General features: G+C 41.2%; 1 protein-coding gene across 3 annotated transcripts in view; it reads right to left on the reverse strand.

The window, feature by feature from the left end:
* LOC105926602 (ankyrin repeat and fibronectin type-III domain-containing protein 1) overlaps positions 1-14,933 on the reverse strand; it is a 212,641-nt gene that overhangs the window by 79,231 nt on the left and 118,477 nt on the right. Inside the window, exon 1 of one of the 3 annotated variants that reach the window (XM_036141706.1) lies at positions 3,950-4,148. The exons of the other annotated variants lie outside the window; for them this stretch is intronic. Within the exon in view, the coding sequence (XP_035997599.1) occupies positions 3,950-3,976 (27 nt within the window). The 5' untranslated portion in view covers positions 3,977-4,148. Of the gene's footprint in view, positions 1-3,949; positions 4,149-14,933 lie in introns of those variants that run through there. 3 annotated transcript variants of the gene reach the window in all.

Raw genomic sequence — 14,933 nt, forward strand, 5'->3', positions numbered from 1 at the left:
CACGTTACCCTAAATAAAATCCAGTGCGACCATTTGGAAAACTGTTAAAGAGCTGCAGACATCCACTGCTCAGGTGGGAGAATCTGTCATGCACCCTCTAAATCTGGCCTTTATGTAAGGGAGAGAAGTTATTAAAAGAAAGCCCAAAGAGCTGCTATGTAGGAGAGGATCATCTGATCAGATTAAAGCAAAATAGAGTTTTGGGTTTATATGCAAAATGCTTTATGTGGTGAAAAAGAAAAGGTGCTCTCATCCTTAATGCACCCTCCCCGCTATAAACCACGGTGGTAGCGGGGTCATGCTGTGGGGATACCCATCTTCAACAGACAGGACAGCTGGTTAGAGGTGATGGGAAGATGGATGGAGCTAAATACTGAACAATAGCTTTGTTTATATGCACAGAATTTAACGATCGGATTGAAATGTAGTCGGATTAAAACCCAAAACATAATCGGATTGTACCGTTTATATGGGCATACAATCAATTAGTCCAATCATAAAGTGCGTGCATATGCACCTGGCTTTATACAGAGTAGAATCACTCTGACATGCGCAGTTATTAAATTTCCCTAAAAAAAAAAAAAAAAAACACAGAAGAAGAAGAAGAACTTCCGTCTTGGTTGAACAAAAAAAAAAAAAGATAAGTAAATAAAGCAGTATTATACGAGTTTGTTTGTCCTCCGAGGTTCCAGGCTGGACTCGCACCAAGCTCTAATTACAGTTGAGTCGTTACTGAATAAATAATATTTTGGAGCTCTTTAAATGTGTCGAACAGTTTTGCTTCCTGATGCATTCCGCCATTCAACAATGAGGAAATACGTGACATTTACATCGGGCGCACATGCGCACTCTGGTCACTTTGCCACATTCAGACTAACTTGAGCCTAACCAGCGTTTATATGAATGATGATCGGATTATTAATCGGCATAAACCACCCCTCTCATTCGGGATACATTTTCATTCCGATTGAGCTTAATCCGATCATCATATTCCGATTATCCTGTTTACATTATGTTTTTTCGATCGGCCCTTTATTCCGACTACTTTTGTCCATGTAAACGTAGCTATTCATGAAAGAAAACTTGTAAGTGGACAAACTGCTACAGCCTTGCAGCTGGAACGGCAGCAAAAGGTGGCTTTACAAAGAATTCCCTGAATGCAAATCAAGGCTGCACTGTTCAGACTTTTATTGGTGAAGAAAAAAATAAAACAATTTTAAAATCATGCATCATTCTTCTTTCTATTTCACAGCCTTGTGCTACTTTGTGTTGGTCTCTCACATAAAATCCCAATGCAACACAACCAAGCGTGTGGTTCAAAAGTTTAAAGGGTGTGAATAGTTTTCCAAGGCAATGAGCAGTATGTCTGGAATCCCCAGCAGAACGAGTTGACCAGATGTTTAGTTTCAATGCAATAATCGGTAAAAACTTCAAACACTGGACATTAGAGACAACTGTTTGCTTTTTATGTCAGTCTTACGGTGACATTTTGAACAGAAAGATGCTACTCTGACGCTTTAAGCGCGCCTTTTATGTGAGCATTGAGTTGACATTTTAACCAGCACCTGACTTCTAAGCACATATACAGCCCCTTCATATGGTTTCAGCCTCCTGGTGGGGGGGGGGGGGGATACGGTAACCTTTTACCGCACCAGCTCCCCCACTGTCCCCTCAGGTAGTACCACACTCCCTCAGAGGGAAGATGGCAGGTGGGCCGGCTCCCTTTGACAGATGGGTCTGCAGGGGGTGGAGCAGGACTATTTTAGGACGCTTTATTAGACATATTAGATCATCAGGATTGGGATTTCAGGAATACTGACAGTATTAGAAGTGCAATTTTTGAATGCAATACAGAAAGTTTACTGCCACTAAATATTTGTTTCGATGTAAATTTCTGTCAAAATTTTAATAGCAGCTTTCTAACATTGATTAGAACCTAAATAGAAATAAAAATGCTCCCTTTAGCAGAAAGGTGTATTTAGCATTTAACAGAAAACAATAAGTTACTAATTTCTCAGCATGTACATCTTTGAATTGTGGGTTGTGGGTAATAAATATCTGAACACAGACACATGTTTTGCTACAACAGATTACTATAATTATAGCTATATGAACTTAATATGGGCTTAAATGTGGACTTTCTTGTTTAATTGAGGGGTATTACCAGGGATAAAAACCAAACATGCTCTGTAATGAGAAGAAGAAGAGAAAACTTAAATGGCTTAAATGGGGTTACGCCTAAATAAAATGTCCGATTTGTTGTCATTTGAATGTTTTGCAGATATAACTGAGGGCAATCACTGAAACCACCAGAGAATGGTTTGACTCTTAGTCAGGTATTTCCTGCAGCTGTCCACAGCAGGTGTACAGTAGTATATCATACAGGTTAATAATCAGTCTGCTGCTGCAGAAAACTGCTGTTTAGATCCTGAGCGATGGTAGGAGAGAGCAGTGCATGCATAGACGGACTGGGGTTTGGTCTGCAGGGATGCCGGTGCTGCTCCAGTCTTTCCAGGTATGGAAAGAGCTGAGCTTAAAGAGCTCCATTATCAAGGAGAAGCTTTAGGAATCAGTGGAGGTGGATCTTCCTTTAGATATTAAGTTTCCCTTCAAGCCAGAGAACCACTTGATATCCCCAGAATAAACTGGAGAATGGTTCTGAGAGGCATGGTTTCCCTCCTGGATGTGTTACCCCCACAACCCGATGTCCAATAAGACAATGAGATGACAGACGGAGAGAAACGACTGTTTACTCCATGATCATGTTCTATAGAAGAATGCCATACTGAAAGCAAAGCTCTCAATTTTTCACCCACCCCTACCTTCCAAATCTTACCTGTTATGATAAAATAATGATTGTGACCAGAAAAAGAGGGCGATCCAGGGTACAGGCATTCGTACAACAGCTTCCTCCGTAGGGTGGCTGGGCTGAGTCTCAAAGGAGAAAAACGCCGTTTTACCCAGAAGAGCTTCTGATACAGTCGAAGCTCTTCAACATCAAACTGAGTCAGCGCTGGTGCTTCATGCATCTGATCATCCACCCATCCATCAGCAACCTGTGCTGGAACGTGACCCTTAAGATCAGCAGCTGGTAAATGGGTGTTCTAATAGAAGATATCTACCAGCAGAACCTCTGGTTTCATCTAGTTATTCTGCCATGTTTCACTAAATCCGACTGGTCCAAACCAAATAAATAGAAACAGATAATCTATAGTGAAATTAAATTATACCCAAATGTGATTATTTGACGTCTTTCTGTCTTTGTATGCTGATCACAGTGGTTGGGTTGTGAAAGGTGGTACAAACTTGCAAAGAGTCGAACTGACCTGAAAGCATCCCGTTTCCCCCTTTAAGAAATTCTAACTGCATAGAACGAGAGGCGACGTCTGCAGGAGGCGACCGTTTCCGATTGCAACACCTTAATGTTTCAACCGTAGCGAAAAGTACAGGAACTAGTATTAGCAGGCTCTCTAAGAACAAGAATCCATTGCCTGTACAGTAAATCAGAACTTTTTAGAGACTAAAAGCTTTGTGTTTTACAGTAGATGTAAATAAGTACACGACCGGATGAGGGGAGTTAATAATGCACGGGGGATTAATCTTTTAGGCTGGCCCCCGGTGAATTCATTAGACTACAGTTTCCCCCTCTACAACATGTCACTGTGTTTCTTAGTCAGAGTGTCCATGGAGGCAGGTGTTTGAGCGAAGGCTTTTACAGGATGCTCCAGCACAAACTTGGCATTCCTCTACAGCTGTGAAATCACCCAGACTGCCAATCTATAAGCTGCTTTTCTGGCTAACGCCTCAAAAAAAAAAAAGCATTAATCCTCCTCAGCATGTGGTTCTTCCATACAGACTCACGAGCAAACAAATGCACACAGAGCTGAAATGCACAAGACTCCGAGCACAAACACAAGCACACAACGGCGTATTTTCCGGAGAAATTCACCTTGCATCTGTTGATTCCAGCGCACATACCTGTCGAATCTAAATCCACTCCACTCTCCCTGTCCCTCTTCCCTAAAGTCCTCAGTGTGCCGCTTCAGTCACAACTCCAACTGCTGCTCACCTGTTTGACTTCAACTCTAAAGCTCTGCCTCCCTGCCTGCTGCCCTGTTCCCCCTGCTTTCTGTCCAAAGCTGCCGGCTACACGAAGGTTTGCGAAAGCTTGCTCCGATGGTGGCTGCAGCCGCCACTGACTTGTTGTACTTTAATTGTGGTTGCTAGGCGATAAGCTTCTCCAATTCAGCACACCGAGTGGAGGGGAAGAAAGGGGAGAGAACGGGGAAGGAGAAAGCGAGAGAATAGGTGGCGGGGGTGAGGAGGAAGTGCTCGTTATGGACACAGAAGCCAGGACATAATGATATGGAGAGGAGGACAGAAAGTGAGAGGCTTACAGGGAGTGATGAAGCTGTGCAGATGATAAACACGGAGCGACAGGGGAGGACAAACCTCACTTAGGGGGTTACTGTAGCTACATTCCTCATGAAGCCACCATCTACTGCAGCAAAGGTCTGTGGGGATTTTCAGTAACTCAAACGGACGTTGGTTTCAGTTTGCGTCAATGCAGCCAGATACTCTGGTAATCTTTAAAGGTGGTCTTCTCAACTGTTGTCCAAGCTTCAATCAATCAATCAATCAATCAATCAATCAATCAATCAATCAATCAATCAATCAATCAATCAATCAATCAATCAATCACTCACAACAAATCAACCAATCCTGCCATTCTGAGGAAGATAGGGCTTAATTTTTAATCAACCTACAGTGATAAAAGCTGGACTGAACTTCTGCACTGACTTCCTTAATAAATTTGAGATCAGTAAAAAAAAGAAGATTCTTCAGTCAAATGACTCAATAGGGCTCATATCACAGCTACACCCTCTCTGCAGGTCAGAATAACCGAAGGGAATCACCTGTCTTGTTTTTGTCTATACACAAAAAATCCTCGGATTTCCTGCGTTTTCCTTTAATGTAGATTTTTAGTTGTTTCCCCCCGTATTTATTTGTTTTGTTCTTAAAGACTCCTTGTTTTAAAACTATGAATTATTCAGGTAAAGAAAAGGCGGCGAAACAAAAAGAATGATCGACTGGGTCATACATAACAGATGACTTAGCAGGAAACTGTTTTAGATTCAGTCTTGGGGCACTTTGTTACAAGTAGCCAGTTAAAAAGAACCTTTTTGTTTTTGTTTTTTTTTTGTGTGGAGAATCTCAGGAAAATCTCAGATAAGCCAGTTTGTGAGACTTTACATAGTGTTTATCCTAAATAAAAGTGCAAACTTTATCAGCTGGAGGTTTAGACACGGCTTTCAGATAGAGATGCACAGAGAGATCGGCCGGTTCCTGGAATCTGACCATTTTTAGCTTGACTGGACCTGACCTCAAAAATCTGATTTGTTTCCAAAGTAAATGCATCATATTTAACCACATCAATTCAAGCTAACAATAGCCCTCTTTGTGAATGTTGTTACTGGGAGAAATAAAACTGTTAATAATAATAAAAGTGTTTTTTTATTTTCATTGTGTTTATTCATTCATGTAGCCTTTTACAACAGCCAACCAGACAGCCAAAGTACTTCACAATAAAATCATAAAAATAATTCAAACAAATAAAACAAAAAGCAGATAAAAGATAAAAAAAATTAAATAAAGTTGGTAATCTGAAATTATATGATACAGTATTACCGATTATGAAAAGCCTTCCTAAGTAAACATATCTTAGGTTTGGATTTAAAGAGGTCCAGATCAGTGATTAAACAGAATTCTAGAATCTGGAATCTCAGTGACTGAGAATTACCAGTTTTCCCAATGTTTGCATTTACAATGCACACAGAAACGCAGAAGTCCAGCTGCAGACACCCCGTCTACTTTTAAGACTAATCTTAAAACTTTTCTTTCTGACAAAGCTTCTAGTCAGAGTGGCTCATGTTACCCTGAGCTACCTCTATAGTTATGCTGCTATAGGCTTAGGCTGCTAGAGGACATCAGGGTCTATTTCTCTCACTCTGCTGAGTTCTCCTACTGCTCTCCAATCTGCAGTGTTTGTTGTTATTTCAACTTTTAACTTTATGTTCTGTCATTTTTTCCCCTTCATAGAAGGTACACCTGGTCTGGTGTTCTGTTAGCTGTGACATCATCAGGGGAGGCAGATCATCCTCTATTACCATCTAACATAGAAAGTACTCCTGGGTCAACGTGAGCTTCTGAGCTTTCTGTGTCTCTGCTCTGTCTTCTCTAAGCCCCAGTGGGTGGAGGCAGATGAGCGTTCACACTGAGCCTGGTTCTGGTTCTGCTGGAGGTTCTCCTCCCTGTTAAAGGGGAGTTTTCCTCTCCACTGTCGCTTCATGCATGCTCAGTATGAGGGATTGCTGCAAAGCCATCAACAATGCAGACGACTGTCCACTGTGGCTCTACGCTCTTTCAGGAGGAGTGAATGCTGCTTGGAGAGACTTGATGCAACCTGCTGGGTTTCCTTAGAGAGGAAACTTTCTCACCAACCTGGAGGATCTGATGGAGGCTGACTTTATACAAAGCCTTGAGATGATATGTGTTGTTAATTGGTGCTACATAAATAAAATTTACCTCAATTGAACTTGTTTTATTTAAAATTTAGAACAATTGTCTAAAATCACCCCTAGATTTTTTTACAGTATCACTAAATTGAATTTTCAGTGCACTGATGTTATTCATGCCGCTCTTACCAAACAAAATGTATTTGGTCTTTTGTTCATTTAAAACAGGATATTTTGGTTTAACTGCAGTTTTATTGCAGAGATATCCTCTAGAAGAGAGTGGTGAATGTGACTTCTACCTGGTTTTAAAAGACAGATCAATCTGAAGAACCTCTGCATATCAGTGGAAAGACGAGTGGTGTTGAGTTATAATCGCTCCAAGCGGCAGCAGATTATAGATTACTAGATTAGAAAAAAAGGAGTTGTTTATAGAACAACTGGTATCCCACTGCTCTATAAAATTAAGGTGTTTAGAAATAAAGCAGAGGTGTCACAGATATGTGCGAAACTATTTCAATAAAAACGATTGAGACATGTCTGTGCCTCATTCAGGCTGCAGGACAGTGAGAGAGAGCTAGACTTTCAGCAGACACCAGGAAGGCTGATCAGGAACCAGCAAGGCTTCAATGTTTAACCTGTTGAGCTTTCAACTAATGTTATAGAACATGCAGAGATCTAACATTCTGGCTGCTTTCTGTAAACCTCTAGTAATATACATGGCGACTGTTAGCAATGCTAACCGTTAGACCGTGCTACAGTAATTTACAACAATATTCTAATTGGGTTTTTAAAGTATTTTTTCAGCATTTCAAGGTTCACCTCATGTGACACCCGATGTTGCTGCCATTTCATTTCTGTCAATTTGTGTGTCAGCATCAAGTGATTTATTCTAACAATGATGGAAGAAGACTTAAAGGGCCTGAAGAGAAACTTTTCTGTGGCAGCGTGAAACAGTCATACGGCCCACGCTGCTCTTTACACCATGAACTGCTTCTCCACACAAAGTTGACCTTTTATGGGACGTTTTGGCCTGTGATGTCCTGGAGGCAAGGCCTTTTCATAAATGTGAGACCCTGTAAGTAACTGCTGTCACATTTTGATTATTATTTTGCCTGCGTCATACTTCCTTTTATATAAAGGGGGGGGGGGGAAACTAAGTCATTTAAAAGATATGAAGCATGTCGGGTAAGGTCAGCAGTTATGCACAAGTGAACCTGACTATTTCTGTTCGGCGCAGCATACAGCGTCCTCCACGTTTACTGGAACAACTTATGCATCCCTGCAAAAATCCTTAAAAAATGCAGATTTTATTCCAGTATCATAATCTCACACGAAAACTTTATAAAATTCCAACTTTTAATTTAAGTATATACATTCTGTGGGCAAAAGTAAATCCCATGTTAAGTAAGTAACCTGGTGTAACTATAATTGACACCAAAAAAAATCACTAACATCGTTTGTGCTTCACATTTTTAATTAATCTGGGTGTGATTTTAATGTCTGTCATGGAATAAAAGCTGCTCCAAATATGAAATAAAAATAAGTATGACAGGCAGGCACCATAATACATGTAAATGCAATTGCACACAACATCAGCTCACAAACACTGATTTAGTGGCCTCCTGGCCTTTTGCGTAGCCTTAACTACAGTTTTTAGATCTGTTTAAGTGGATATCAAGCATTGTAAAACAAAAAGCCAGTCTAGAAAATGTTTTAAATATTTGATGCTGGTTTGTTTTTAGGTAACATGTCCTTCTTTCATGGACATACGCTTTCATCCCTGTACTGATGCTGCAGTTGGATTGTTGCCTTACAGGAAGAAGGTCCAGGGTTCAAAAATACAATAAAGGACAAAATCCAAAAAAAAAAAAAAAAAAGAAGGATGAACAATTCGTGTGTAGTACCAGTTTTCCCTGTGGTTTAGAGGCAAATAATTTAAATAACTCCCACACTTTCAAGGCAATAAACATTAAAAGAGGGGAACAAAAGCTAATAACAAGGAACAAAGGCATCAGACAGCCGGCTAAACAGACGTATGACTTCATTAACAGCAGACCAAATGAAAAGAATAATTATTTCTACAGGAAGGAAAGTTAGAAGGAAGCTGGTTACCAGGAACACATGCAGACACACAGGTACCTGCGAGGAGAACTAGACACGTTTTTTTTTTTTTCACACACCAAACAATCACCAGCATGGAGTGATAATAGAGTGACAGGGTTGGTTCTTCTCCCCCTCTGCCTCCACGTCTCCACTTTTACAATTTCATTATTTGTACAGGATTCCCCTCCCAAGTCTCGTGGTCTCGGGACCAAAGGGACCAAAACACAGCTCATAAATCAGCACAGCAGAGACTCTGGATATTTACCCATAAATCACTGCGGCAGAGCGGAGCCACCTACAATCAGACTAATGGGCCTGGAAGACGTGCTGTCATCCAAGCCATGATGTCACCGAGCCTGAGCCTGTGGGTGTTGATGTTGGTGGTTGGTCTCTGGTTCGGAGTCTGTGTGTGTACGTGTATCGGGGTATGCCTGCATATGTGACTGCGGGTCTCCAGCTATGTGCATGTGTGCAGTTGGGGGTGGGGGGGGTGGGGGGGGGGGTGTCTGGGTATGTGGTGGTAGGTCTACAGTTCTGCTTGTGTAAGTATCTGTGGTGAATGTGTGTGTTGCATGTGGGAGGTAGGATGTCTGTTTATATGGGTTTATATGTACGGGGGTGGCCGGCGTGGCGCGCAGTCCGCTCGCATAGGCTTTTCTGTCAGTAGATACTTTCATCATGTCTCCCCGTTCGTGTTATAATGATCTATACACATTTGCACACACACACACACACACACACTTCAGTCGCACATCTTTGCTCTAGACTTCACACACTCTCCGACGCACAGATGCATGCACTCCCATGCATATATTTGCTTTTGTGGTTATTGCTGGCATACAATGGGTGTGGGATTCCATGGAGAGAATCTAAACAAGTCGAGCGGTTAGCACGTCTCTGCCACGTTTCCACACAGCGTTGCTCATTGACATAAATAACGGGGTGGGGGGGGGGGGGGGGCTTTGTGAAACGGGACACCCATTAAGTTCTCTCCCCCACAGATAATTGCCCATTAGATGTTGGAAGAGCGCTGGATTGAGAAATAACTCAGCGCCGACGCTAAATGAAAACTTGTAATAATAAAAAAGTCTCATTGCGAAACGGGCCTGGAATCCCTTAAAGACGGGCGGCTTTTCGCGCTATCATCCCGCCAAGCGCTTGGATTATCAACAAAGAAAATGACGGTTTGTTGCAGGAGCTTTGCTGTCTGTGAGATGTGCTTTGAACTCGGAAAATTATGACAACAAAGGGGGGAAAGAAGACAAAGAGAGAGGGAACTGAAAAGTAGGAAATCAAATCAAAGGGGCGCATACATTACTGCAGAGAAAAATCCAAAGAGAAAGAGTTTAATTTTTCCAACAGGTTGGAGCGGGATGGGTACTCTAGATGATTTACAACGCCTGCACAGCATCCAGTTCTGATGCCACTTGTGACGTACGCCATTTACTTATAGACACCAGTGACGGCAGTCTTCACCTTTGATGAATCACCGCACATGGTTTTGTTGTCAGCCCCGCAGATTCTCTGTAAATTGACGTGCCCGTGTCACTTCACTTCCATTTACTGTCATCTGCCGTACTCCGTTCGCATCTCCCCTTGTTTGTTTGTGTCACAAGCGCATGACAAACGATCCACGGCACATGACTCATTCACAAAAGCAAATGCCTCCTGCCTACATCCCTCACAGCGCACCACACACGATACTAAAACAGAGCCGGCAGCGCAGGGTGAGTCAGCGTTGACGATGATGGCAATAATTATCATTACAGTTCAGCTCAGGTAAAGCACAGATCTGCATGTGCACTGCGGCCTTGTGCGTAATACAGTAGATGCAATTGGCGTACCTTGGATCCAATGAAAAGTTGAACAAGTCTGACTTCCCATATAGCCATAGTTAAATCTCCTAAGGCCTTTGCCAAACTAGACATTTTGACTTAACACACTGGAAAAAACAGATTAAACATTGAGAGATGCACCAGGGAAGCCGCTGATGACCAGAATCTGGATAAATCAAAGCTAGGTTACAAGGTTACACCAACAACACTTAAAGCTGTCTGCTTTTTGTATCTGTGAAGTATCTACAATGAAGACAGGATGCATAGACATGACACTTTAGGCTGCGACGCAGGGAGAGAGAGCAATGCTCTAAGCGAGTGAAACAGGAAGGCCAAACATACTGATAGATTTGGAAATGTTTTTAAGCTTTTGAAAATCTCATAGTTAAGGTGAGGAACCTGAGAGGCTTAATCACAGACCCTAGCTTTAAATAGAGAAACACTACTGTCTATCAAATCATCACTGGAAAGTACATACTAATTGTATTTACATAAAAAATCTTTGTAAGATGTGAAATGCTTAAATAGATAAAAATTAGATGTGTTATGGCAACAGATGATTCCTAGATTATTCTTGTCCATTTTCAAAAGCAGCTAGCAGAATGATCGTATCAAACATTGGCATCAATGCATAACGGCCACCCGAGATGACAGTACTAATAGGAAAGTCTAGAGACCAAATTTACTGTTTGGTCATTTTTGTAGGAAAGAAAATCATAAAGTGAACCACCTTTAAAAGTGGGGAAAAGACTTTAAATGTTCTATTCATCTACAGAAGATATTTCGTGTTTCTCTAATCAACCGGGCTATCGTTTTTTTCATCCAGTTCCAGGTCGCATCAAGTCATGAGCCTAAGCACTGCAGAAAAATCAACATTTTCTCATTAATTTTGCATTGGCTCCTTAGACACCATGTTCACATAGCAACAGTTTCCTAACAGCAAATAGTCTTTTACCTTCCAAGATGTAAAGAAGAAAAAGGCACTCAAAATGACAAAGCTGTAATTGCTAAATTGTTTTAAAAACAATGGATGCTAATTCAGCCCATAATCAAAACATAACGGAAACTTAAACTTATTCTGATATACATCAAATATGGGGGGGGGGGGGGGGGGGGGGGGACGTGTCGGTGTCCAACATTTTCTGAATCTAATTGTCTACAGATCATGTGCGCACACACATTTAAATTCCCTCCACCTTCACATGCTGATGGCCATGACTCTATTTCTGTTCCCTCATTAGTTTTAAATGGCCCATCCAGACGTTACCGTGGCCCCTGCGTTTTAATCAGCGGAGGGAGCTCAACCCAAAGCCGGCTCCGTCCTCTTTGATGTCTCGTCAGTCCACCGAGCAACCAGGAAAACCAACGTCTTTCCTCCCGTCCCTCGCTGCGACTGGAAGCAGCAGCCTACGCTGCAACGTTGCACAATGTTTTTCTGCAGCTTGAGAAATATGCCTATCAAAACAACACGAACAGCTTTCAGATATCTTTTTAATTGCCACCGATGAAGCAAACTGATTAAAATTGCACAAATAACTAAATAGAACAGTATGTGTTTACATCTGGCACACATTGTTTAAAGCTCACAGTCATGTTTAAGGTGGAAATGTAGAAATGATGGCCTGCAAAGTGGAGCGGGGTTGCACTTTATTGTTTACAATGTAATGCCAGCGGTAAGGACTAAAACAACCTTTGCTAACAGTGTTTATGGTGATTACTGTTTCGCTCACACAAAAGCTCACAGAGTCACCAAGTCAACCAACAGACTGCATCTACACACCAACCAGTTTAGGAGAGAAGTAGAAAAAATATTTTCTGCCCTACCGTCACAAATGTCAACATGCTGCTGGGTCTGGAACTGGACCTGTGTGCTTAGCTCAAACGAGACTCAGACTCCATTCACTTCAGCTTATTTATATAGCAGCAATTCACAACATGTCACCTCAAGGCTCTTCCCGAAGTCAATTCTATCCAACCATCCAGAACGGTTGGTCAAAAGGTTTTCTGCCAGCAGGTTGCATCCAGTCATTGACCTGCAACATTCACTCCTCCTGGATGAGCGTGCAGCCAGGAGTGGACAGTTGCCGGCATTGTGCCATTGCCTTTGCAGCAATCCCTCATACCGAGCATGCATGTTGTGACGGTACAGAGGAAAACTCTTCTTGATTATCGATTAGGTTTGGAGGGAAATATAGGATGAATATGTCCTGAAGTACGGTGGAGGTCCGGTGACGCTGTGTGATTGTCTCTGTTCCAAGTTCCCTGGCAACTTTGGCAGAGTACATGGTATAGTGGACATTTTTAAACAAATAAATAAAATAAATAAATGGAGAATACATTATTGATCAAATGTGCTTAAATAAAAGGTTGGGTTTGTCTAAATTTGGTGGTGTAAGTATGTATTAATGCAATAAGACACATTTTTTTCATATCTTTACCAAGGCTGCTGGCTGTTGCTGTAGCTATACTGTTCTTTGCAGCTATGCAGTAAAATTAGTCATTTGAACAGGAAATAAGACGAACCCTGAATTAAAAGCTATTTTTCACTGAGCACATATTTGTGTCAGATATTTCTATTACCCTAAGAACTAAACCAACCCTTTCCTCTTTTTTTTAGAGCATTTTATCTAAAAACAGCTTAAATTAAGTTAGGAAACAAATGAGCTCATACTGCTCTTCCAATACTCTCTAATGTCTCCATTTAGAGAAACTGGCTAGTTTTTTGGCTTGTACCAAACATTTCTCAGCCAGAAGCAGATCATTTTCATTTCCTTTGAATGCAGCACATGCCGACCACAAACTCCATCAAGACAAAACAACACCTGTAACATGTTGTATTTGATGGCGACGTGGAAATGTCTTAGAGGGATGGAAAAACGGAGGGTCTTTCTGCTGCACACACATTAGAAACAAACAGATTTTAAACTGTTGTTAAACTAGGAACAATCACTGCAACAACAAGTTGTCTCTTAGGTGTTTTCCTTCTTGCTGTGCTGACTGATCCAAATTCATAAAAATACCAGATCTAAATGGAAACTGTAAATGTGTACTATAAGTACTAATATGCACTGTGGCTGTTGGGTGTTTCCTGGGGCTCCTCTCTGCTCTTCCCTGGGATGGGGAGGCAGCTTTCCCTGCGTTTGTCCCTCCAGGGCACCTTTGCTCTGGGGGTCCAATCGGGCATCGGGGTTCTGGTTCCCCTGGCGTCTGCCTTGGTGCTCTGGGGGTCTTTGGCTCCTCACAACCACTATTGAGCATTTTTCTCATGGACAAACCTTACGTACACAAGCACACTCTCACAACACCTACAGGTACTTACAGATTCATTTCCATACAGAAAACCCCTGTTATTATCTTCAGCTGTCACTTTATACATTTTTAATTAAATAATACTGAATATGCTTCAGTGATATCAAGGTGTTGATTGTTGTACCTGTAATACTTGTTCTGCTGTTCTTTTTATATCTCTCTTTGCAGGTGTAGAAGCAGACTCAGAGGATGTTATGCTGCTCTCTTCCTTTTCCTCTCTTCTATTTTTTTCACCTTTTCTCCCTTTTAGCATTTTGTCTCATCTTTTCCTCTTCTATCTGTTTATGTGTCCATTGAGCATGAAATAGTTCCAAAATAAAATCTAATTGCATATATAAATCAAGCAGAGCACTATGATGAAAGCAGTAAGGCTCCACTGGTGAAAGTAAAATCTCTCGGGCTCTTTTAGGCATTAAGACAATAATTCTTAATGCTACACTGCCAGACAGGACAAGTAAAAAAAAGGAAATAAGTACTATGGGCGTGATATTCCTTATCACACCCATAGTACTAAAATGATGATAAAAAACATATTTATTAGATGATCTGTGTCATAAAGTCTTATCTAGTTGCTGTTTTAATCAAAGCTACTATCATGGATCCTGGTGAGTGCTTAAAGCTGGTCAGAAGTATTTGGACACACAGATTTCTTTTGCTTTTGTTTTTTCTTTCACACCTAAATGTTTCAGGTCCTCAAACAGATCCCTGGCAGCAATAACTTCTCCTAAGGGTTTGTGAAAACCTGTAATCTGTGCTTTTCATCACAGTAGAGGAATTTTGTTCCTCTGTTCCTTGGTATTACCAGTGCGCGTTGGATAATTGTTCCGCTGCATAACCCAAGTACACTTTAGCTTATGGTCATAAACTGATGGTTAGATATTCTTCTTCAGGATTTTTTTTGCTAAAGATCAAATTCTATCAGTTACGACAAATGGTTAAAGCAACAAACCAGAGCCAGATCATCACACCACCACCACGTTTGAATGTAACTTTAGCATTCTTTTTTTTCTGAAATGCTGTGGTAGTTTAACCAGAGATAAAGCATAGTAAATTAGTAACCTACTGCCTGCAATACACAACTAAATCTGGGCTGTCAAGCAGGGTTTTAATACTTTGAACACATTAACTTGATGTGGTAGTGGAACAGCTGAAGAGTAATAACTTGCTGAAA

This window comes from Fundulus heteroclitus, chromosome 10, assembly GCF_011125445.2.
Source record: "Fundulus heteroclitus isolate FHET01 chromosome 10, MU-UCD_Fhet_4.1, whole genome shotgun sequence".
NCBI lineage: Eukaryota > Metazoa > Chordata > Actinopteri > Cyprinodontiformes > Fundulidae > Fundulus > Fundulus heteroclitus.